We start from the raw sequence: 25059 nt of genomic DNA, 5'->3' as shown, positions 1-25059 counted from the left end.
GGGGTGCGGACGCGGACGGGGGGGGGGCAGAGTAAGGCTTTGCTGGGGATGTGGCTCAGCCGGCAAAAGGCGTACTTAGCAAGCATGAAAGCCTGGGTTCTATTCCCAGCTCTGGAATAAACCAGGTGGTGTGGCCCAGGCCTGTAACCCCAGCACTGGGGAGATGGAGTTACTTGCCTGAGATCACACATCGAACATCGAACGAGGAGCCGGGAGAGACGCCAGAGGGCTCTGCCCTGAGTCCCCTCACTGTTCCCAGTGTTCCTGCAGGCAGCTCTGGGGCTGGAGAACAGAGAGGGGGGGGCGGAGAAAGTGCAAGAGAGAGGCAGAGACTCTCCCTGCTCGGAGCTCAGAGCTGGAGGCCAGAGCCCCGGAGGGCATCAAAGGCTTGTGGGGGGGGGGGGGGGGGAGCATGTGTGTTTGCCAGCTCAGGACAACGCTAGCTAGAAGGCTTTATTTCCTGCAGACTCAGCCCCCCCACCCCGGGGCCGCCCCTCCCTAAGCCCCCCCCCCCAGCCAAGCTTGGAGAGCAGATTGATCAGACCATCCAGGCCTGACTCGCAATCTCTAGAGGGTTGAGAGAGGAGGGGGTACAGACCCCAGGAGGTGGTGGCGCCAGGACTGTAGCACAGTCTGCCCATGGCAGCCAGACATTCCCAACCCTGCTTGGGCTGACAAGGTCCAGGGACCAGGCAGGCCCAGCTGTGTATCGTCACCGAGTCTCCCAGGCCAGACACACAGACATCTATCTGGCCGAGAGGTCTCCTTGAACCCACTGCAAAGCTACATGGCTGGCTGACACCCACCTTGTGTCCTGTCCCCCCCCCCCCAGCATGTGACTCTTGGGCTCCCTTCAGCAGAGCAGAGCTGGGCCATGGTGACAAGGTGACTTGTCAAGGTTAGAGGTCACAGGGCTCAGTAGAGGAGTCTCTATTTGTTGCCATGACAACAGCTCCAGAGGCAGCATCTCCAATGAGAGCTTTGGCTGGTCCCTGGGGACTGAACTCGTGACCTTGGCTTGGAATTAACTGTTCCTTAGGAAACTATTTGATTTGCTCATTCATGGCGTTCCCACCCCCCTCCAGTCCCTGGCGCCTCCCAAAACAGCCCTGGGTCAGATAGCCAGAGCCCCACCCAAAGAGAGCTGCCCAGGGGCCAAGGACACTGGCCTTGCACTATCCTGTCAGAGGGGAATGGCTGACGGCGGGCAGCAGCTGCATCTCCTAACTGGGGTCACCACCTACCCTGCCCTCCGAGAACTGGCTCCAGCCTTAGCGCCCAGCTCCGAGCAAAGTCGTGGGCAAAGCAGGTAGGCAGAGTCCCTTGCCCAGTACCCAGCCACAACCACAGGCAGGGTCCCCTCTCTTCAACAGTGTTCAGCCTCCTGCTCAGAGCAGTGGCCTGGGTTCATTCCAGGCTTCATGTTTATCCAGCTGTGTGGCCCCGGCCACTTCCCTTAACCTCTCTGGGCCTGACTTCAAGTCTGCTGGAACTACATTCAGAATTTCTGTGTCCCTCCAACTTCATTGAGACACTCTGAGAAGAATGAGAACATGTAAAGCCAGGTGTGGTGGTCCGTGCCCACAATCTCCAGGCACTCAGGAGGCTGGAGGAAGGGGGCGGGGAGGAGGGCACGGGGGGAAGAGGAGTTGCAAGGTCAAGACCAGTCTGAACTACATAGTGAGAACCTGTCTCAATTAAACAAGAACTGGGGGTATGATTCAGTGGTAGAAGGACTCGGGGTGTGGCTCAGTGGTAGAGCACCTGCCTAGAATCCCCCAGTGAGGGGCTGGGGTGTGGCTCAGTGGTAGAGCACCTGCCTAGAATCCTCCAGTGAGGGGCTGGGGTGTGGCTCAGTGGTAGAGCCCCTGCCTAGAGTCTCCCAGTGAGGGGCTGGGGTGTGGCTCAGTGGTAGAGCCCCTGCCTAGAATCTCCCAGTGAGGGGCTGGGGTGTGGCTCAGTGGTAGAACACCTGCCTAGAATCCCCCCACTAAGGGCCTGGAAAGAAGCTCAGTGGTAGAGTGCTTGCTAAGCACACACACACACACACACACACACACACACACACACACACAAATGTAAATAGCAGTTGTTTGCCCTCAGACACTGATCTATAGACAAACAATACCATGATCATTATCTATATCTTCATTAAAACATGTTGGATGCCAGGCAATGGTGGCGCGCGCCTTTAATCTCAGGGCTCAGGAGGCAGAGACAGGTGGACCTCTGTGATTTTGAGGACAGCCTCATCTATAGAGAGAGATTCAGGACAGCCAGGGCTACACAACATATGAGACCCTGTCTCAAAAAGCCAAAAGGAAAAAAATTTTGTTTGATAAGCCTGACTAATCAAAGAGTCTACCTCCTTCCTTCTAGGGGTTCCAGGAGGTGTGCCTGGTGGAGTTCCTGGTGGAGTCTATTATCCAGGTAATGTAATGAAGTTTCTGCACACCTATGTATGACAGATGGAGATGGACTGTTCACGAGAAATAGAATATTTTTAAATATTTTTTATTACATTTGCATATGGAGGTCAGAGAACAACTTTTTTCATTTGGTTGTTTCTTTTTGTTTATTTTGCTTTGTTGTTTTTTGGTTGGTTGGTTGGTTTTTTTTTTTTTTGTTTTTTTGTTTTTTGTTTTTTTGAGATAGAGTCTTACTATGTATCCCTGACTGGCCTGGAACTCACAGAGTCTCACTTGCCTCTGCCTCTGGAGGGCTGGGATTAAAAGCGTATGCTACCATGCCCAGCTCCATAGGACAATGTTTGGGAATCGGATCTCTCCTACCACCATGTGGGTCCCAGGAATGGAACTCAGTCTGTTAGATGTGGCAGCATGTGGGCTTTACCCACAGAGCTATTTCATGGGCCAGAGGTGTGCTAACATTTAGATTCCTGGCACCGAGGACCTGCAAGTCAGGCCCACTTTCTGAAGACGTTAACCAGGCTGGGGATGTGGCTCAGTTAGCAGAGTGCTTCCCTAGCATGTGGGAAACCCTGGTACCATCCCCAGCACTTCATAAACCAGGTATGGTGGTGCATGCCTGCAATCCCAGCACTCAAGAGGACAGACATTCAAGGCCATCCTTGGATAGAGAGAGAGAGAGAGCTCAGGCCAGCCTGGGCTGTGTGGGACCCTGCCTCCAAAAAAGCAATGCAATTAATGGAGCGAGAGCTGAAGGCACACATCTGTAACAGTAGCATCCCAGACACAGAGAGTCAAGAGTTCAAAGCCATCTTGAGCTGCATAGCAAGACCCAGTCTCCACCCTAAAGAAGGCTGCTAACGGAGCAGCTATTAGGAGCATAAATATTGTACAAGATGGAGCATAATCCCGCTGTCAGAAGGCTGGCGCCTTCACACATTCCCGTCATCGGACGGTTCACAGTCCTCGAAGCCTTAATCCCACTCTTGGCAACCCACCGGAGGCAAATAACAGAAAAGAGAAATAGAGCAACTGAGCTGGAGATGTGGTTCAGTTGGTAGAGTGCTTGCCTAGAGTGTGTGAAGCCCCGGCACCTGTAAACTCGGGGCCATGGCAAACGCCTGTGATCGGGCGGGTGAGTGAGCGAGCGAGCGAGCTATCCACACTGGTGAGCTTTGGGTTTGACTGAGACACCCCGCATCAATGACAATGAATAAGGTGGAAGAGTGATAGAGGATAACTCTAGACATCAAGTTTGGGCTTCCACAGGCACACACACACACACACACACACACACACACACACAATGGAAAGAAAATAACTGACAGGAACTCAGAAGTCCCGCTAGTGCCATCCCAGGACAAACTGACATGAGGCTATTGAGCCGGTAAGACAGAAAAAGAAACTGAGGGTCAGAGATGTTAACTTGCCCAAAGTTCTGCGGCTAGAATTTGACAATGGGTGGTGGGGTGTGACTTGTCTGGATACTAATCGCTGATATTTCTCTCTCAACACACGACAGGGGCTGGTATTGGAGGCCTGGGAGGAGGAGGAGGTAAGAAGGTAGCCTTAGACTCCTCAATGAAAGGATCTGGGCACCATTATGACCCCCCAACACACACCATTAGACCTGAGGTCTTCAAGAGATCCCAGCAACTAACGATAGACAGATTGAGCATCCCCTGGGAAAGAGACCTACTTCAGAACAAAACCCCAGTGGCCCTTTTAGGACCTTCTAACTTTGTTGTTCGCCCTGAGGGCCTCTACCTACTTTTATATTTCTTTGATCTCCTCCCTAACATTCCTGTCAGGTGGAGAGTAACTCCTTTGGAGGGGGGGGGAGAATGAGAAATTGCCGGAGATGCCTATAACCCCGGCACTTAGGAGGTAGAAGCTGGGGATCAAAGAGTTCAAAGTCATCCTTGACTACATAGCAAGTTCGAAACCAGCCTGAGCTACACAGGACAGTCTCAAAACAAACTGTCACTCAACCAAAAATCCAGAGGGAGAGATGGGCCCCCAGGGGCTCCATGTCCAAGCAAGAGGACTCTCTGGACATCTTCATTAGCACTTGGGGAAGAGACCTACATGCAGCTCTCAACCTCTACTGTGGGGCAGGGTTAAGCAAAGGATAAGTACTAAGAGATGGAAGGGGTACATGTCTGTAGTACCAGAACATGGGAGGTGAAAGCAGGAGATTCAAGAGCTCAAAGTCATCCTTGGTTATATCTCGAATTTGAGGCCAGCCTGGGCTATGATGAAGCCCTGTCTCAGATGAGAGAGAGAGAGAGAGAGAGAGAGAGAGAGAGAGAGAGAGAGAGAGAGAGAGGTGAGCCACCTCTTCCCTACCATTCACTCTCATCTCTTCCCTCTGCAGCTCTGGGACCTGGAGGAAAACCACCTAAACCAGGTAAGATCGAAGTAAGGCCCCTGAAATGGGGAAGGCAGAATTCCCAGAGCCATGCCAGGCAAGGGAGCCGAAAGAAGGGAGCTGTAGGCAGCGAAAGCCCCTGGGTATCAACAGGCTAAAGCCAGGCTACAAGTTGGCCAGGGACAGGAGGTTAGAGGCAGTTCAATGGCCTGTGTCCCACATGAGGCCCACTGTACCAGCTTTCCGGAGATTGCCCTCTGCTCACAGACCCAGAACAACCCTGATGCTTCAGGCAAAGCAGAATCTGAGGCCCCCATGGCCCCCTATAAGGCAGCACTTGGAATGAAAGACCCCAGACACTATATCTAAACATTTGACTTCTGACCCAGATGTGAGCTCGACTTTAAGCTAAACCCGACCCTGACCCCAGATGACCTCCCTGCCTGTTCCCAGCCCCATTCCAGCTGTGTCTAGATCATGGAACTTTCTAGTAAGAAAAAAAAAATCATAGCTCTGTCTTATCGACAGTGCTGGGATCTGCCAGCAGTGGCCACTCTCAGCTTTGAGGAGGTGGTAAAGGAGGGCAGGGGGGGGTCTCTCAATGAAACACTTGAATAAGAAGCAGGTGGAGGTCATGGTCTGGTGGTACACACCTATAAGCTTAGATACTTAGAAGGCTGAGCCAGGAGGATTCTGAGTTAAAGAGGTCAGCCTCAGATACATAGTAAGACCTTGTCTCAGAATAAAAAGTAGAAAGAATACTGAGGGCATGGCCTAGTGATAGAGCACCTGCCTAGAATCCCCCAGTGAGGGGCTGGGGGCATGGCTCAGGAGTAGCATGTTGGAAACCCTATGTTCATTCCTCTTAATACACACACATACACACACACACACACACACACACACACACACACACACACACACACACACAACTGCATCCTGGTCATATTGACGCCCTTCCCCCATGTGTGATGCTCTGTATGTGGCAAATGCATCCCCACCCAGTGCCTGCCACCCTGGCTTTAAAGTCACATGCTCCTGGACAGTTTAGATGTCCAACTGCTCTTACAAAATCCTGATGACAGATGACCCAACTACTAATGAATGTGTGAGAAGCAGATTCCCCTTCACGGAAGCCTACAGGAGTTGTGAAACTTCAGGGTGAGGGCCAGCAGGGAGGAAAGGGACGGGGCATCTGGGCAAGCTAGGACCTGGGGACTGGGAGTTTTGTAAGGCTAGGCGATCTCATGGCTTGTTAATTCTCCTTGTGGTGCCAAGGATGGAACTCAGGGTCTGTTACGTTCAATGCAAGTGTTCTGCCACTGAGCTACATCCCTGGACCTCTTTTTACATTTCTTCAAAAATGACGATTATTTACTGGTTTGCATATTTATTTTATTATGGGTGCAGCATGCATGCACCACAGTGTGCCTGAGGAGATCAGAAGACGACTCCGAGTGTTAATTCTCTTCTTCCACCGCGTCAGTCCCCATAATGGGACTCACGTCTTCAGGCTTAGTGACAAGTGCCTTCATCCACTGAGCCATTTTATTTTTATTTTCATACAGGGTCTCACTAGGTGGCCCAGGCTGACCTTGAACTATAGAGCCCAGACAGGCCTTGAAATATAGATCCTCCTGCCTCAGCCTCCTGAGTAGCTGAAATGGTAGGCATGTGCTACTAGGTTCAGTTCCGACGGTCGCCTTTTGGCCTCGGGATAGACTGAAGTCTGTAACAGGCTTGTGAAGGTTCCCCACATCCTGGCTAGAGGGATGTCCGGGCCTGCCCAAGCAGGATGGGATGGGGTGCAGGGATTGTACAGATCGTGTTTGGGAACAATTAATCCCCTGGGAGCAAGGGTGGGTGGCTTGGCAGCTGCTCCTCCATGTGGGTGCTGTAGGCTGGCCCCTCCCTGCCTGAGCTCTCAGTGGGGGACCAGGCAGCTGGGAGCCAGCACTACCCACACCCAGAGCACCAGCTGGAGGCCAGCCGGCTGGCCAGCCACTACAAACAAGGGGTATAGGCAAGGACAGGAAGGAGCCAGGATGAGTACCCAGGGGACACCCTGGCAGGTTGCACACAGTAGGCGCTTCCTGCTCACAAGCTCTGTGGCCCCCAAGAAGACAGGGATCATGGGAAAAGCCACAAATCGATGGGCAGAGAGCTGAGCGTAGTGACACAAGCCTGTCATCCCAGCCTTCAAGAGGCAGAGGCCAGAGGATCACAAGTTCAAGTTTAACCAGGGCTACAGAGTGAGTTAAGTATTGTGGAAACTGAGGCAGGAAAGCCACCAGTTCAAGGTCAGTCTGGGCTATATGCAAGTTCAAGGCTAGCATGAATTACACAGTGAGACACTAAGTCAAGAAAGCAGAAAAAAATAAAAAATAAAATATATATATACAGAGAGAGAGAGAGAGAGAGAGAGAGAGAGAGAGAATGAGCATATGCCTTTAACCCTAGCACTTGAGAGGCAGAGATAGGCAGATATCTATGAATTTGAGGCCAGCCTGGTCTACATAGCAAGTTTCCAGGCCAGCCAGCCAGCCAGCCAGGGTTATACAGTGGGATCCTTTCTCAAAAAAAAAAAAAAAAAAAAAAAAAGGCTAGGGCTGGGTGTGGGGCTCAGTTGGTAGAGCACTAACATGCAAAGATCCCTGGCTTCCATCCCCAGCACCACATAATAAAGCATGGAGGCATGTGCAACCAAGAGGGACGGACCAGAGGGTCAGGAGTTCAAGCCATACTGGCTGCCTCTTGAGTTTAAGGCCGGCGAGAGCTACATGAAACCCTGTCTCACAAAAGAAAAGTAGAGAAGACTAGAGAGATGGCTCAGCAATTAACAGCACTTGATGATCTTGCAGAGGACTAGGGTTCAGTTCCCAGCACACACATGATAGCTCACATGTAACCCTGCTTCCAGGGAATTCGACTGCCTTTACTGGCTGTCACCAGCACCTAACACTTACACACATACGGCGCACACACATACAAGCAGGCCAGACACTCATCCATATAAGATATAAACAAATCTTTTGAAGATTATCATTTAAGGTTCTAGAGAGATGGCTCCGTGATTAAGAGCACATACTGCTCTTACAGAAGACCCAAGTTCAGCTCCCAGCACCCTATCAGGCAGCCCAGAGTGGCCTGTATCTCAGCTTCTCAGCTTCAGGGGATCTGCCACCTCTGGTGTCCGTGAGCAAGTGCACATACCCCATATACAGACACATACAAATCCACACAATTAAAATAAATAAATCTTTTCATTATCATTTTAAGAATAATAATAAAGATGGGGAAAGTGAGGCTCAAAAAAGGTAAGGTGATTCCCTCATCTACACAGGCCACAGGAAGGGGCAACAGAATCTGAGTCTAGAACTTTGTAACTGGGGGGGACTTGCTAGTAAGGCTCTGGGCTCCCACCTGGGATCTGACTCTAACTCTTTCTCCCTCTCTCCAGGTGCTGGGCTTCTGGGAGCATTTGGAGCAGGTGAGTCCAAAAGACATCGAGAACAGGCTTGCGAGCGACGGGAATAAACTGGCTGTCGGTAAAAAGCTGGCGACAGTAGAGACCAGGCCTGCCCCCACCAACTTCACCCCATTCTTTCCTACTTTCTGTCCAGTCTTGTCCTCTCAGCCCCTCCACTGGACAGGAAAGATCTGAGCATGCCCCCTATCCTCTGCAAGCATAGAAAACAGGACTAAAGCTTTGAGAGAAGCTATGGACGGAACGGGGAGGTGAGACCAGGAAATGATTGATCCAGGCAGCCCCAGCCCCTGCCCACCACCATACCATACTACATGGCTCATTCCAGACCCGTCCTATGGATGTCTGCAATATATACATGCATATATGTATGTATATGTATGTCTTATGGTCTTTTGCACATGCTTGGCAGGCACTCTATCTACTGAGCTACATGCTCAGCCCTCATACAGTTAGTGGATGGTGGGGAAAGCCGGTCAGAGGAAAGATAATATCCCATGAGAGCCAGGGAGACCCCTTCCTCAGGGCTCAGCAGACCCTAGGCTTTGGGGAGTCCCTAGAGGACTTTGCCCTACAACTCTAGACCCCACCACCAGAGCTGGTGCTGGCAAGAGAGATTTTTCCCATAATTGGAAACAAACCTGCCAAGGCAAGCCTCCAAAACTCCAACCTAACTGAGCCCATCGGTCAAGGCCAAGGCCGTGGAATGTCTCCTGGAGGAGGAGAAGCAGTGATCGGGCCCAGATGTGGAAAGGAGAGAGCCAGAAGGACCCATTTGGCTTCTCATGAATCTTAGCAAGGAGGATTCTGGATGGAAGGCTGGCTAGATGTAGTACGGGAAGGACTTCCAGGATGGGAGATGTGGCACAGTTCATACAGCCCTAACCTAGCGTGTATAAAGCCCTGAGTTCCAAGGCTTTCTGGTAACTGCCTAAAATCCCAGCATTTGGGAGGTAGAGGCAGGAGGATCAGAAGTTCAAGGTCACCCTCAGATGCATGGCGAGTTTGACTCAAGCCTGGGCTACAGGAGACCCTGTTTCAAAACACAGAAAGCAGGAAGTGGGGAGAGACACACTTACAGATCCAGGGGGAGGGGAGGGGTCTGTGTCAGGACATAGCATCAAAGAAGCAGAGAAGATGCCTGGGGTGGCAACTACCAATGGGAGCAAGGCTGGCCTGGGAGGGATGAGGGTTTGCTTACAGACCACTTCCGCCTTTATAGACAACCAGCTGGATCCTGCCAGTTGCCAGGCATCCGAGGAGATGCACAGGCTAATCACACTTGTTAGAGACAGTCATGTCAGCTCCACACGTAACATTTGATCACCATGTGATGGTTTCAGATTCATCAGGACCCTCCACCACCAAAGTACCAAAGACATAGGGACCAGCCTAGACACGCACCCCCACCCCATTCCATGATGACACCCATCTTACAAGGAGCCCAGCTGTGAAATCCACACCCTTAACATCTCTTCCTCTCTCTTCTTCCCAGGCCCTGGAGGACTCGCAGGTGCTGGCCCCGGGGCAGGTTAGTGTGAACACCTGAGCAAGATGCTCGCTTCTCACCGCAGCCTAGGGCACCTGCCTGGGATAAACAGCAGTCAGAGCACAGAGCAGGAGACACGTGTTGATGAGAACATGGATGAAGAATGACACCAATGTCATCTGCTCCTAAGAAGCTGCCCAGGGGGATAGTTGTAATATAAAGATGAGACTAGAGAGAGGCGTCTCCCAAAGACCCAGATCTGCCCACCAGAAAAGGCATATGAGCAATCTGGGAACCAGGAATGGTGTGGTGCATGCCTAGAATACTAGCCCTGAGGAGACATGGCATAATGATATGAGGTTCAAGGCCAGCCTGGACTACATAGCAAATCCCAGGCCAGCCTGGCTATATAGACTTTGTCTCAAAAAAAACCAAAATACTGAGGCTGGGCATGGTAGCAGACATCTTTAATCTCAGCACTCAGGAGGCAAAGGCAGGAAGATCTCTGTGAGTTCAAGGCCTGCCTGGTCTGCATAAGGAGTTCCAGGACAGCCAGAGTTACATACTGAGACCTTTTCTCAGATATGTAAATAATAATATACATATATTATGCATATATACAAAATATTTGTATATGTATATATTTGTATACATATACATTTGTGTGTATATATACATATACATGTATTTACATATGTATACATACATTTTGAGACTGGGCTTGCCTGCTCTGGCTTCCCTCTGCATAAACCAGCTGTGGTGAGGTACCTGGGAACCCAGCCCTTGGGAGGCAGAGGATTAAGGAGTTCAAGGTTATCCTCAGCTACATAATGATTTCCAGGCCAGCCTGGAGTACATATATAGCCACTCTTTGTCTCAAGAACTAAAAAGATGCACACATCTTTGTCAGGCTGAGCTGAGCAGTTAGGCATATGCGCATCCTCTAACACAGTGGTCCTCAACCTTCCTAATGCTGCGACCCTTTAATACAGTTCCTCATGTGTGGTGACCCCCACACACTATATTATTTTCATTGCTATTTCACAACTGTAATTTTGCTACTTAAAATCACATGTAAAATACCTCTTTTCCAATGGTCTTGGGCGACCCCTGTGAAAGGGTCATTCCACCCCAGAAGGGTCCCGACCCATGGGTTGAGGACCGCTGCTCTAACACATGCTCCCATCCTGGTGAGCAGGGGCCGCCGTGTGACACTGGACACCTTCAGAGGACACAGAATCTTGAATATCTCTTCCTGAGTGAAAGGGTCCAGGCTGGGCTGAGGCTCGGCAGCTCCCACTGAGCATGGCAGTTCCGGACCTCAGGACCTCAGTTACACTCTCCTCCACAGGTCTGGGGGCCTTTCCCGCAGGTACCTATCCAGGGGCAGGAGCTCTGGTGCCTGGAGGAGCAGCGGGGGCTGCTGCGGCTTATAAAGCTGCCGCCAAAGCCGGTGAGTGGCGTTTTTTTAGGGATAGTTCCATCAGCCACCTAGCTTTCCCAGACTCTGAAATTCTCAGAGAATTCTCCCTCATCCAGACCCAGGGGATAGAATTGAGGGAGAGGGGATCCTCATCCAGACCCAGGAGATAGAATTGGGGGAGGGGGGATCCTCATCCAGACCCAGGAGATAGAATTGGCGTGGGAGGTGGGGGATCCTCTTCCCCTGGAGAGATGATGTGGGCAGCTAGTTGCACCCAAGTCTTGAAGATGTTCGGTGACAGGCCCAGACCTTAACACCTGGCCCTCAAGGCACAGTCTCTGTCTGACTCCAGACCTCTCCTGCTTCTGGCTATATGCAGGGGCGGGACTTGGTGGAGTTGGTGGCGTCCCTGGTGGTGTTGGAGTTGGTGGTGTTCCTGGTGGTGTCGGAGTTGGTGGCGTCCCTGGTGGTGTTGGAGTTGGCGGCCTCCCTGGTGGTGTTGGTGGTATTGGTGGCATTGGTGGCTTAGGAGTATCAACAGGTATGGTGGCCGGACCTGAGTCCGCTCAAGGTGGGGCCTGCAGGCCCGGGTAGTGTCAGCTCTACAATCCCTTCTGCTCAGGTGCCGTCGTACCGCAAGTCGGAGCTGGAGTCGGAGCCGGAGTCAAGCCTGGAAAGGTTCCCGGTCAGTGCAGAATCTATGGGGGGATGGAGGTTAGAGGTCAGGGAGAGGTCAGGGTCTAGGAGTCTGCAGAGGTCAGAGCCTGCCCCCACCCCTGTCCCCAACAGGCTGGAGGATGAAGGGAACACCACATGCCAGATCCAAAGCAGCAGACCCGTTTGGGCAATGGAGCTGGGTGACTTGACCTGACTTCTAAAAATTTCTATGATCTTGGAGCACAAAGAGACCTCACAGACAGGCTCTGGATCACAGATGGGGAAACTGAGGTTTTAAATGTTGAGTCAGGACAGAAGGGCCCACAGCTGTTCCCGGTAGGGCTGGAGGGGAGCCCAGCATCCTGCGGCCCCCCATCTGGTGCTCATTTGGCCCCATGCTCTTTAGGAAGTGACTTCAGGTTAAATACAAGGCGAACATCTGGAAGCCTTTAGACTTGAGGTGGGCTGGCTGGGCTGCGTCAACAGGCTGTGGACGCAGGCTCCAGGAGACGGTTAAATCAGTGCTCGGAAGGAGCTGCAGGCTCTCTGGCATGGGGCAGGGAGAGCTGTGGTCAGGCTGTTTCTGTCTCTAGCTGCCCCAGTGGGCACGCTGGCTTGCGAGTCCAGGACCGCTTGTTGCCGCTGTCTGGTGGGATGAGCGCACCTCTGCTAAGGTTCCTTGTCCTTTTGTCTGTCTCCAGGTGTTGGTCTTCCGGGTGTATACCCCGGCGGAGTACTCCCAGGCACAGGTGAGAACAAGAAGGATGAGCTGGGGGCATAGCTCAGTTGATAGAGGGTTTATTTAGCAGGGATTCCATCCCCAGCGTCACATAAACCAGGTGTGGTGGGACATGCGTTTAATCCCAGCACTTTGCAGGCTGAGGCACAAGGATCTTAAGTTTGAGGCCAGCCTGGGCTACTTACTATGACCTTATTTCAAAAAACAATAAGGAGGCTAAGGAGTGGCCCAGTGATTATGAGCATAGGCTGCTCTTCCAGAGAACCCTGGGTTAAATTCCCAGCACCCACATGGCCGCTGACAATCATCTCTAACTCTTCTGTTCCCCAAGGGCACCAGGCATGCATGTGGTGTACAGACATGCACCCAGGACAAACACCATACACATAAAATAAAGATACTTTCCTAGCATACACAAAGCCCTGGGTTCCATCCAGAGCACCTCATAAACCAGAAATGGTGATGCACCCTTGTAATGCCAGCACTGGGAGGTGGAGACAGAAGAATCCAGAGTTCAAGGTCATCCTTGGCCACATAACAAACTTTAGGCCAGCTTGAACTACCTAAGACTCTATTTGAAAGGAAGGAAGGAAGGAAGGAAGGAAGGAAGGAAGGAAGGAAGGAAGGAAGGAAGGAAGGAAGGGAGAGAGAGAGAGAGAGGGAAGAAGGGAGGAAGGAAGAGAGAGAGAGAAAAGGAAGGAAGAAAGGAAGAAAGAAGTTGGGGATGTACCCTCTGACTCCCTCTCCTCCTAAATCTGAGACCAGCTGAGGCCAGTGACTGTTTGCCTAAGTGTCCAAGTTCAACTTAATGGACATTAGGTCCTTGGCAACAAAGGTCAGCTTCCCCAGCCCCACCCAATCCCTCACCCCAGGCCAACACCCTCATCACAGCCTTAAAACCAGTCCTCCGAGGACAGATGGAGTCCCTAGTGTAGGGCAGCCAGCTTTTTCCCAAAAGCCCTGAGTCACCAGGCATAGGCACGCCCAGGAAGTCTGCCCTCCGGGACACCCCCTGAGAACTGCCCCTCACTTCTTCTTTCCCTGCCAGGACCTACCTCCCCATCCAGCAGGGCCTCCTGAAATCCCCCAAAAGCCCAGATTCAGGGATTTGATGACAGAGCGCCCCTTCCTTCCTGGTGGAGGCAGCCAAGCCCCAGGGGAGGCAGGAGAGGAGGGAGGCATCTGGTAGATTCCAATCCATTGAGAGGTAGCCACTGTGAGGCATGTCACACTGGCTGTGCCTCTCTATGCTCTCCCCCACCCAAGCGTTAACTCACCCCAACCCTGCTTGGTTAGCTTCTGCAATCAGACACATTCAGGGTGGTGTGGCGATAGATCTCGCCACGCCTTTTCTCCTAAGCTTGGTCACGATGGCTCTATAACTTACAGTTGAGGTCCACCGAGGCTGAGATCGGACTCAGTGGATTTGGGATGAAGAGTCACATCTTCCAGCCAGGTCTAGTGGCACAGGCATGCTACCCCAGCCATTTGGATGGCTGAGATAGGTGAATCAAAAGTTCTAGTCTAGCCTGGGTAACTTAGCCAGCCTCTGTCTCAAAAAGTAAGAAGAGCACTAACTGCGGGGTGTGGGGGTGCTCAGTGGTAGAGCACCTGCCTAGAATCCCCCAGTGAGGGGCTGGGGTGTGACTCAGTGGTAGAGCACCTGCCTAGAATCCCCCAGTGAGGGGCTGGGGTGTGACTCAGTGGTAGAGCACCTGCCTAGAATCCCCAGTGAGGGGCTGGGGTGTGACTCAGTGGTAGAGCCCTGCCTAGAATCCCCCAGTGAGGGGCTGGGGTGTGACTGGGGTAGAGTACCTGCCTAGAATCCCCCAGTGAGGGGCTGGGGTGTGGCTCAGTGGTAGAACACCTGCCTAGAATCCCCCAGTGAGGGGCTGGGGTGTGGCTCAGTGGTAGAGCTCCTGCCTAGAATCCCCAGTGAGGGGCTGTGTGAGTGGTAGAACACCTGCCTAGAATCCCCCAGTGAGGGGCTAGTACATATTTGTGGCCCTGGATTCAACTCACAGCACCAAGAAATAATAGATAGATAGATAGATAGATAGATAGATAGATAGATAGATAGATAGATGAGAGAGAGAGAGAGAGAGAGAGAGAGAGAGAGAGAGAGAGAGAGAGGATCCTCTCAGCTTGAGCCACACAGAGGAAGAAGGTCCCCACAAACTGGTCCTTACTTTCCTTGCCCCGTGAGTCCCGCCTGTGACTGGCCATTAGCACTGAGATGGATTGGTTAAGAGGCCTCAGGTGGGCAGGGCTTGCCAAGCAGAGTACCCCTCCCCTCACTGTCACCCATGTCTCTGCCCACTCAGGAGCTCGGTTCCCAGGTGTGGGGGTGCTCCCCGGAGTTCCCACCGGCACAGGAGTCAAGGCCAAGGCTCCAGGTATGTGTTGGCACCTGTGCTGGGGGCCAGGGAGGACCCTCTGTCAGCCTGCACAGCGCACTGGCCTGCGTGTAAGGGAAACCTTGGGATTCTAGGCTTACTGGGGGACTCCTGTGGGGACAGGGAGGTCCTTCTTATGTCCCAGCCAGCCCTGCTTCTGTGGCAAGGAAGGGCAGAATGGCGCTCAGAAAGCCCACAGAGTAACCGTGGCCTAGTGACCTAGGCCTATAATCCCAAGCAACTCAAGAGTCTGAGGTTTGAAAGTTCAAGGCCAGCCTCCACAACTTAGTGGGCCACTGTTGCTAATTAAAAGTAAAAAGAGGGCCGAGGGGTATGGCTCAGTAGTAGAGTACCTGCTTAGAAACCCCTAGTGAGTCAGGCAATGGTAGTATATGCCTTTAATCCCAGCACTTGGGAGGCAGATGCAGGTGGATCACCAAGTTCCAGGGCAACCTGTGCTACTCAGAGAAACACTGTCTCAAAAATAAATAAATTAATTAATTAATTAATTAATAAAATGAGAACAAAGAACTAATGAATGAATGGGGGCAGGATGAGCCTTAGTGGTAGAGCACCTGCCTAGAATCCCCCAGGGAGGGGCTGGGGTGTGGCTCAGTGGTAGATCTCTTGTCCAGCATAAACAAAAGAAGCCCTGCACACTCAGCCCTGGGCCGCAGTGACAGCTCTTTGTCTTTGCAGGTGGAGGTGGTGCTTTTGCTGGAATCCCAGGTGAGTTGAAGCTGCTCTCCCTGAGTGAGCTAGACACCCGGAAGCCTAGCCATACCTGCTCCATCTCCTTCAGCTCTGTCACTGCAAGGCTTGAGCAAGTGCTTATCACATACAAGTCTGAGGACCTAAGCTCAATCCCCAGAACCCACGTTCTGAAAATTAAAAAAGAAAAAGCATCAAAAACCAGGCTTCTGCCCAAAGTGTCATCAGTCCTGGGCCATGGTCGCCTAACCCAGTGGTTCTCAACCTATGGGTTGTGACCCCTCTGGGGGCTGAATGACGCTTTCACAGGGGTCACTTATCAGATGTCCTGCATGTCAGTATTTGTGTTCTGATTCATAACGGCAGCAAAATTACAGTTATGAAGTAGCGATGAAAATAATTTTATGGTGGTGGGGGGGCGGGTCACCACAACATGAGGAACTGTATTAAAGGGTCTCAGCGTTAGGAAGGTTGAGAACCATTGCTCTAACCCAAACTCCATCAATGTGGATCCAAAACGAAACGAGACACCCAGCCCTGCCTAAGGTCGGCACAGATGAGTGTAGGGCGTGTCTCTCGACTCCCGCCAATCGGTATCACTGGGGAGTGCTTCTCAGACCCCTGACAGAGAGACAGGGAGGCCCCTCTAGGCAGGACAGTTCCAGAGTGCCGTGAGGAATGAATTCACTCCACGTGAGCAGAGTGGACTGATGGGCAGGGGGTGAGAAGAGGCCGCCACGGGAGCCCAGGGCTTTGGTTCACTCTCTCTGTCCTTGCAGGTGTCGGGCCCTTTGGGGGACAGCAGCCTGGTGTCCCCCTGGGTTACCCCATCAAAGCCCCGAAGCTGCCAGGTAAGCCGGAGTTAGGTTTCAAGAGGCTTGGTCGGGGTGGAGGGAGATGGGTCAGTGGGTAAGCTCTTCCTGCACAAGTGTAAAGACCTGAGTTCAAATCCCCAGAACCCACACACAGCTAGCTGCAGCAGCGTGTATCTGTCATCCCAGAACTCCTATGATGAGATGGGGGCAGAGGCAGGAGACTCTGAAAGCTCATGGGCCAGCGACCCTGCTGTACACAACAGCAAACAACAAAGACCCTTCCTTAGATAAGAGGAAGGTGAGGACCCATACCTGAGGTTGTCATAGGAACTCCACTTGCACACAATGGTATCCGTGCCTACACACACACACACACACACACACACAAACAACACCACACACACACACACAAACATGTACACACACACAGTGGTATCCATGCCTACACACACACACACACAAACATGTATACACACACAGTGGTATCCATGCCTACACACATACACACACACACACACACACACACACACACACACAGTGATATCCATGCCTACATACATACACACACACACACACAGTGGTATCCGTGCCTACACACACACACACACACACACACACACACACACACACACACACACATGTACACACACACAGTGGTATCCATGCCTACACACACACACACACACACAAACATGTACACACACAGTGGTATCCATGCCTACACACACACACACACACACACAGAGTGATATCCGTGCCTACACACATACACACACACACACACACACACACACACACACACACACACACACAAATTACAAGACTTACCACTTAAAGCCAGGCATGGTTGGACTAGGATTATAACCCCAGCACTCTGGAAGCTGGAAGCAGGAGGATTATGTAGTTTCAAGGCCAGCCTGGGCTACTAGCGAGTTACACAATGAGCTGGAAGCCCAGCCTGGGCTACAGAATGGGACCCTACCTCAAAACAAAATCAAGAAAGAATGGAGAAGAGAAGGGGAAACCCACCCTAGTCACACTGTAGCTACTATGTCTAGCTATCCGGCACCTCTGCCGCAGCCGTCAGTCCAGACAGCAGCCCCTGTGGGGAGCATGCGCTCAAGGTGGACACTCAGATCCCGGGACCACGCTGGGACTGAGGTTTGGAAAGGAGCGGGTGTCTTCTTCCTGCTCTACCTGATAGACTTTGCTAACAGTTGATGATCCTCAAGAGGGTGTTACAGCTCCTGTGGAGGGGGGAGGTCTGTCCATTCAGGTAGATGGGAGATGAGCAAGGCGTCTCCCCCATCTCTCCATCACCCCTTCCTCACCATCTATCCCTCCTTCCCTCCATCTGTCCATCTGTCCATCCGTCCATCTATCCGTCCATCTGTCCATCTATCCATCCATCCATCCATCCATCACCCTTTCTCTCCACCCATTCCTCCCTGGGGATTCATCACCTTTCCTACCCATTTATCTCTCCATTATCCTGCCTATGCCTTTCCATTCACCCATCCATCACTTCTTCCCGATACCAATTCATCTCTCCATCCACCCTCCTCTCCTGCATTATACATCCATCCCTCCATCCACCCACATACTCTACCTACCCCTTCCTCCCACCCCTGTGTCTCTTCTCACTTTCCATCTACGCACTGATCCTTCATTCCATCCATCCCTTGCTCTGTCCATAGGTGGCTATGGACTGCCCTACACCAATGGGAAGTTGCCCTATGGTAAGTAAGACCCTCATGGATTTGTGGTGTTCTGAGCCTTTCCAGCTCTATGGGCCTAGCAAGGGTACTGAGGCCCAGCCAAGCCAAGAGAGTGGAGAAGGGGCAAGGTGCCAGAATAAAAATTCTCAAAGAACAAAGACTGATACGGAGGACTTGGCCCAGCATTCAGTCCTGGCCCTCTTGCTTATCACAACTCCTTGAGCCAGCCATTATCCCTTGTCTAAGACTCAATATCTTTGTCTGTAAAATGGGATGGTGTCCCCTATGCATTCTTGTATCTGTATACGCTTCTGTTGGAGGTGATGGGAGGAGACTCCAGCTTAGTGGAAATGGGGAGGGCAGAGTGTCAAAGTCTGTGTGAGTGACAACCAAGCATCTTCTTCACAGGAGTGGCTGGTGCAGGCGGCAAGGCTGGCTACCCAACAGGGACAGGTAAGGGGGTGGGAATCTCATCTGCTTCCAGGCAAAGGGACACCAATACCCCCCCCCAGCGCCAGGAACTCTCCAAAACACAAGCTTACCCATCCAGCATGAAGACCTTGGGCCAAGCCTAGACCCTGATCTGGGTTGGAAAAGCTCTTTGGTCTTTACTGGCTAAGAAGCCCCCAGCTACATCTGGGTGTCTGTGGGACTGGGAGCATGGGACTCTGGAGATACCTGGACACCAGCACCGTGCTTAGGGTCCTCTCACCTCCCCTCTTCCAGGGGTTGGATCCCAGGCAGCGGCGGCAGCAGCTAAAGCAGCGAAATATGGTGAGTTTTCTAGAGACCCTTGCCAGCCTCCAGGCCCCCAACTCCCCCATCCTGCGATGGTTAGAAGAAAAACAAGCCAGATGATTTCTGTGTCTCCTTCTTATCACCCTTTTCAACATGACCCATACATAATGCTCTCCCTCTCCTTCCCTCCATCCCTCTACCAATCCATCCATATCTCCGTCCCTTCCTTCATCCATCCATACCCTACCCACCCATCAACCCCTCTGTTCCTCAGTCACTCTTCTCCACCCATTCATCCCTCCTTCTCTCTATCCATTGCTCCACACCTCCCTCTTTCCCTTATCCCACCTCCACCCATCCCTCCACCTCTCCCTTCCACCTCTCCCTTGTTCATCACTCCCCTCCATTCATCCTTCATCCCTCCCTCCATCCCCTACTCTTCTCTCACTCATCCTTCCTTCATCATCACCCTCCTTCAGTCCATCCACCCACCCATCTTTCCTTCTCTTCCTTGTCCCTCCATCCATCTCCTATTCATCCATCAATCCTACCCATCTTCCTCCCACACCTGCCCCTTCCCTAACTACACACACATATACACATCCATCCATCCCTCCAGCCATCTCTCTTACCCATTCACCCACCCTCCTCTGTCCACTCTCCATCCTCCAACCACACTTCCGTCTATGCCTCCTTCTATCCCTCCCTGATCCTTCCTCTCTCCATTCCTACATCCTTCCTTTCCTGCACCCATCACCCCTTTCTCCACCCACCCATCTCAAGGGGTGTGGACACGGGCCTGCAAGCCATTATTTCTCCATGGGGAGGGTGAGGGAAACATCTTGAAGGAAGCTAACCCATCATTCAAGGCCTTAGCATACAGGTGGCATTTGCCCTGTGGGTCAGAGAGAAAGAACGGAGTGTGAGGACTCAGCATTTGGGGGGGAGGAGGGGCAGGGTGACAGGCAGATTGGAAGTTTGAAGCCTTCCTTTCACTACATAACAAGTTTGAGGCTATCCTGAGCTACATGAAGCCCTTTGGCCCTTCTCAAAACATAAAAGAGGAAGGAGGCACCCAAGCATAAAGATGAGCGTGACGGTGATTAGAGAGAGAAATATAGGCAGTACCTGTATAAGAGTTTTTTAATGTTATCCATTTATTTCACATACACTACAAAAATGTAACCCTTTCCCAAGCGCACAATCCCCTGGACAGCCTAGCTGTGGATATGGGAGTGTGGTGTGGCAGTTCCATGTCCTTGCAGTGGACAGAGTGGGCATCTTCTTCCTGCTTCAGATGGAGGTCAGCTCACTAGAGCCAAAGTCCTCTCCTCTCTCCCCAACCCAGGAGGCCTTCCTGTTTCCAGGTCAGGGGGAGTGAGGACAGAGGACCCTACCAGCTGAGGGGAGGGATGCAGAAGTTAGAGGAAGAACTGATCCTGCCCTGTAGAGGGCCCCAGGCTTTTCTCCAGGCACAGAGAGAGGCCCCTTGGCAAACGGGGCTTGGTGGGAATAGCTGGGAAATGGGAGCTGGAGAGCCTGGAGAGAGGGGCTGCCAGAGCCGGGCGGCCAGACACTTGGATTATGAATTTGGCTGAGTCTTTGGAACACAGGGAAAGGAAGCCTTCAGCATTCCTTTGGGGGCCCCTCTGGCCCAAGGAACGGAGCTTGTGGTTTCTCGGTATGTAGCAGTGATTAGAAGGAGATTTGTCTGTGAACACTGGACTCCCTTAATAAGCGTGTCAAAACGAACACTTTGGGGGCAAACCCAAGAACTCTGGGGTAGGAACCTTCCCAAACAAGCCCATCTGGAGATACTGAGGCTTGTTTCTGGGCGAGAGGATGATGGGTAAAAAGCCAGCATCCCACCAGGAGGCTGAAGCAGCAGGATTGAGAGTTCAAGGCCAGCCTGGGCTACCTCGTTGAGACCCTGTCTCACAAAAGCAGTCAGTAAGGGGCCTAAGGAGATAACTCAGTCGGCACAGTGCTTGCTACCTAAGCATGAGGTCCTGAGTCCCGTGCCCCGTAATCCACATTAAAAAGGCAGGCGAGGGAGCGCCGGAGTGGTGGAGACAGGTGAGTACCTGGGACTCACTGGCCAGCCAGGCTAGCCGGCACAGTCCGGGTAAAAGTGAGAGACCCTGTCTCAGAAATCAAGACGGGGCCTGGGGATATGTCTCCGCGGTTAAAGTGCTTGCTTTGTAAGCATGAGGACTAGAGTTCGGATCCCTCACACACCCACCCAGAAACCCACAGAGATGCCAGATGCAATGGCCCACCTGTAATTCCAGCCAAGGAAGGCAGAGACGGAAAATTCCTCAGAGTCAGGCCACATTGTAAGACTAGCCATATTGATTGGGAGAGTCTGCCCGGATGAATAAAGTAAAAGATCATCAAGGATGATCCCCCGACATCAAACTTGGGTCTCTGCATGCATGCACAGACAGATGCATGATCACCCACGTGCATGTGCTCCTGCATGCATGGAAAAACATGCATATACATGTACATACCTGTGAGAGAGGGGAAAAAGAAAAAAATTCTGGAGGCAATGTACTCAAGATTAACTTCGGCCTTGACACTCATGTACATACACAAGTACACTCATACACACACACACACACACACACACACACACACACACACACACACCATGCTGGCACCGCTGGAGCCTTCCTTTCTGGCCCCAGAAGCAGCTCCAGGGAGCCACATGGTGCCCTCTCTGTCCCAGCAGGTGCTGGAGGAGCTGGAGTCCTCCCTGGTGTTGGAGGGGCTGGCATTCCTGGTGGTGCTGGAGCGATTCCCGGGATTGGAGGCATTGCAGGTAATGTTTCTCCCAGCTGGAGGGTGGAGGTGTCTTCGGGGGAGCCACGGGGGCAGAGCCTCACCCTCTGGGCCTGTCTGTCTTCCTAGGCGCCGGGACTCCCGCAGCAGCAGCTGCTGCAAAGGCTGCTGCTAAGGCTGCTAAGTATGGTGAGTGTCCCCTGAGAAGCAGCAGGCTTGGGGCTCTGCATGAACATGGGAGAGCCATGAAGAGGGGGAGACTTTGCCTCTGATCACCTAGGGCACTCTGATCTTCTCCAAAGGGAAGCTTTTGTCCATCCTGGTCACTCTACCTGGAAGGAAGCTCTTACTCTGCATGGACTTTGTAGAGGAAGAGATGCTGCCATACAGCACCTGCCTGGAAGTCCCCCAGTGAGGGGCTGGGGTGGTGTGGCTCAGTGGTAGAGCCCCTGCCTAGAATCCCCCAGTGAGGGGCTGGGGTGTGGCTCAGTGGTAGAGCACCTGCCTAGAATCCCCCAGTGAGGGGCTGGGGTGTGGCTCAGTGGTAGAGTGGTAGCATGTGCAAAGTCCTGGTTCCAATTCCCAATACTGCAAAATAAAACATGATAACAAAAGAACAAAAACAAAACACAAACACACACACACACAAAAAAAAAAAAACCCACAGCCTAGGTGCCTATAGCAGATATTTTGATTTTGCTCTGGAGTTGATTTTGTTCTTCCCAGCTACATATCCAAACTAGAGGTCTCTCTGGGCTCCATCTTAGTCCATCTCCAGCTCTCTGATGAGTTGGATCCTTGTAGAGAAATCACCAACCCATCTGCATGTGATGCTGCACTCAGCATCTGGACTGTGGTCTCAATGCTGACCTATACATCTGCCCTGGGAGGCCTGCAGAGGTCCCCACAAGGCTCAGTCTGAGACAATCCTCTTTCCATCTACAGGAGCTGCTGGAGGCTTAGTACCTGGTGGACCAGGAGTTAGGGTCCCAGGTGTTGGGATCCCAGGTGTTGGGATCCCAGGTGTTGGTGGCATCCCAGGTGTTGGTGTTGGTGGCATCCCAGGTGTTGGGGGCCCTGGTATCGGAGGCCCAGGCATTGTGGGTGGACCAGGTAAGCTGGGTTCTGTGTGTGCGTATGCACATGCGTGCGTGCGTGCGTGCGTGTGTGCGTGCGTGTGCGTGTGCGTGTGTGTGTGTGTGTGTGTGTGTGTGTGTGCAATATAGAGTATTGCCAAGACTTTGAGTGCTCCCTAAGTCTTATTCATTCATTCTTCTATACATACTCTTGACCAAGTCTAATCCCCTCCTTTTTTGGACTATGACAACCTTCTAACTAGCTTCCAGCAACAGCAGCCTCTCCAACTTCCCTCGTAACTGACAGTGTGCTGCCGAGGCAGGAACCATGCCTTTCATTAATATGCCCCCATCCTTAGCTAAGTAGGTTCTCTCAGTAAAGGGGAGATAGATGAGTCAGTGGACAGATTTGTAAATGGTTAAGTGGGTGGCCATAGAAGTGGTCGTGTAGATGAGCAGTTAAACTGACCAATGAGAGAGTGAGCAGAGGCTGAATCGATATAAAAATGAGTGAATACATGGGCTAAGAGTAGTGAGGAAAGATGCATCAGTAGATGGAAAAGCAGATAGGCATGCAGGTAGGAAGCTACATAGGTGCTTTGAAGAATGGATGCAGGAATAAATACATCGATACTAGGGTGCATGCATGGATGGTTGCATGGATGCAGGAGCAAGTAGGTGGCTAAGGTGATGGAGAGACAGATAGGCAGGCTGATTGACAAGCTGATGAGTACATGGGCAGGTGGGTATGTAGGCTATTGATAGACGGACAGGCAGATGGGTGGGTAAGCTGATGGGGAGATGGATACAACAGCAGGTGACTAAGTGATAGATACATGGGTTTCCATCTACTCATTCCTCCATCCTTCCATTTATCCATTTATCCATGCATACATTTATCCATCTACTTATCTTCCTTATCCATCAATCTACAAATGGACAGAGAGTTAATGGGTAGGTGGGTGGACTGAGATCTAAGGACAGACAGCAGAAGGATAAACAGAGACGGGATAGAAGATGAATGGATGAATGAACAAGTATCTCAGCTCTACAGATAAACAAAGATGGAGTAACAGACAGGTAGACAGAGAGGTATACGTTGACCATCTCTCCTCCATTCTCTCCTGAGCAGTCTTGATCCCTGTCCCTCTTGATCTCCCCAGGGGCTGTGTCACCAGCTGCTGCTGCCAAAGCTGCTGCCAAAGCTGCCAAATATGGTGAGTGCCCTGGTCATCCCTGTACCGGCTTCCGCTGGCCCAGGGAAAGTCTCAAACAGAGCTACTTGGAGCCATTGGATCCCAGGATAGATTGTGTCTCTCCAGTTGTCTCCAACCATGAAGCCATGCTGCTGAGCGATAGGGCCATCCCAGGATGGCATCCCCAGTCTATATAGTGTCCCTACCCTTCCATGCTGTGGCTAAAGTCCTCTCAAACGACAGAAGTAAAACCACTCACTTCTCCATAACAAAGCGATGCTTCCCCACACACCTAGGGAAGAGAACCAGAGAAGACTCATACTTCATGGAGGAGACTGGTCCGGGACCCCAGGAACCCCAGTTTCCTGTCCTCAGGGACCAGCTTAAAGGAAGCATACATCGCATCCTTTCTCCCAGCCAATGAGCATCCTTCCAGAGTTTGCCCAGCCTCACAGGAGTCTCTTTTCATTGGATTCTTTCTCCTCCACAGGAGGCAGAGGTGGAGTTGGCATTCCAACATATGGAGTTGGTGCTGGGGGCTTTCCTGGCTATGGTGTTGGAGCTGGAGCTGGACTCGGAGGTATTCTTCCCCGTGAGCTTTAGTTCTATCTTTGAGAAGCTGGGGGAGAAGGAGCAGGGGTCTCGAGTCATGCAGGGCGTTGGAGAGTGGATGTGGGTTTGAGTGTGCTATGGAAGGGAGAGGTAATCTTCATAGCCTTTAAGGGCAGGGAAAGCTATGGTCATTGCTCAGCAGCAATCCAGGCAAAAGAGCACCCATCCATCTATTTTTCCACCTATCCATCAATCCACCCATTTATCTATCTGTCCATCCATCTATCCAACCATCTATCTATCTATCCGTTATCCATCCACTCGTCTATTTATCCATCCATCTACCCATTAATCTATTGCCTATTCATCCATGTATCCATCCACCTAGTCATCTCATTTATCTACACATCTATGCATCATCTATCTCCTGTTCATCCATTTATCTACCCATACAAATACACATATGTCTATCCAGCCA

The 25059-nt window shown here is 51.8% G+C and overlaps 1 protein-coding gene across 2 annotated transcripts in view; it reads left to right on the top strand.

Annotated features, from left to right (window-relative positions):
* Positions 1 to 25059, top strand: part of Eln (elastin) — a 43327-nt gene that overhangs the window by 5646 nt on the left and 12622 nt on the right. Inside the window, exons 2-21 of one of the 2 annotated variants that reach the window (XM_037198302.1) lie at positions 2380 to 2430; positions 3952 to 3984; positions 4807 to 4839; positions 8261 to 8290; positions 9783 to 9818; positions 11128 to 11229; positions 11579 to 11740; positions 11822 to 11884; positions 12558 to 12605; positions 14920 to 14991; positions 15691 to 15720; positions 16482 to 16553; positions 18215 to 18256; positions 18644 to 18688; positions 18962 to 19009; positions 21708 to 21797; positions 21887 to 21946; positions 22703 to 22870; positions 23997 to 24050; positions 24520 to 24609. In XM_037198302.1, the coding sequence (XP_037054197.1) occupies positions 2380 to 2430; positions 3952 to 3984; positions 4807 to 4839; positions 8261 to 8290; positions 9783 to 9818; positions 11128 to 11229; positions 11579 to 11740; positions 11822 to 11884; positions 12558 to 12605; positions 14920 to 14991; positions 15691 to 15720; positions 16482 to 16553; positions 18215 to 18256; positions 18644 to 18688; positions 18962 to 19009; positions 21708 to 21797; positions 21887 to 21946; positions 22703 to 22870; positions 23997 to 24050; positions 24520 to 24609 (1329 nt within the window). Of the gene's footprint in view, positions 1 to 2379; positions 2431 to 3951; positions 3985 to 4806; positions 4840 to 8260; positions 8291 to 9782; positions 9819 to 11127; positions 11230 to 11578; positions 11741 to 11821; positions 11885 to 12557; positions 12606 to 14919; positions 14992 to 15690; positions 15721 to 16481; positions 16554 to 18214; positions 18257 to 18643; positions 18689 to 18961; positions 19010 to 21704; positions 21798 to 21886; positions 21947 to 22702; positions 22871 to 23996; positions 24051 to 24519; positions 24610 to 25059 lie in introns of both variants that reach the window. The other variant, XM_028870102.2, reaches the window with a different exon arrangement.

Source organism: Peromyscus leucopus, chromosome 23 (assembly GCF_004664715.2).
Source record: "Peromyscus leucopus breed LL Stock chromosome 23, UCI_PerLeu_2.1, whole genome shotgun sequence".
NCBI lineage: Eukaryota > Metazoa > Chordata > Mammalia > Rodentia > Cricetidae > Peromyscus > Peromyscus leucopus.
The sequence above is the reverse complement of the archived record's forward strand: the minus strand, read 5'-3'. Positions and strand labels throughout refer to the sequence as shown.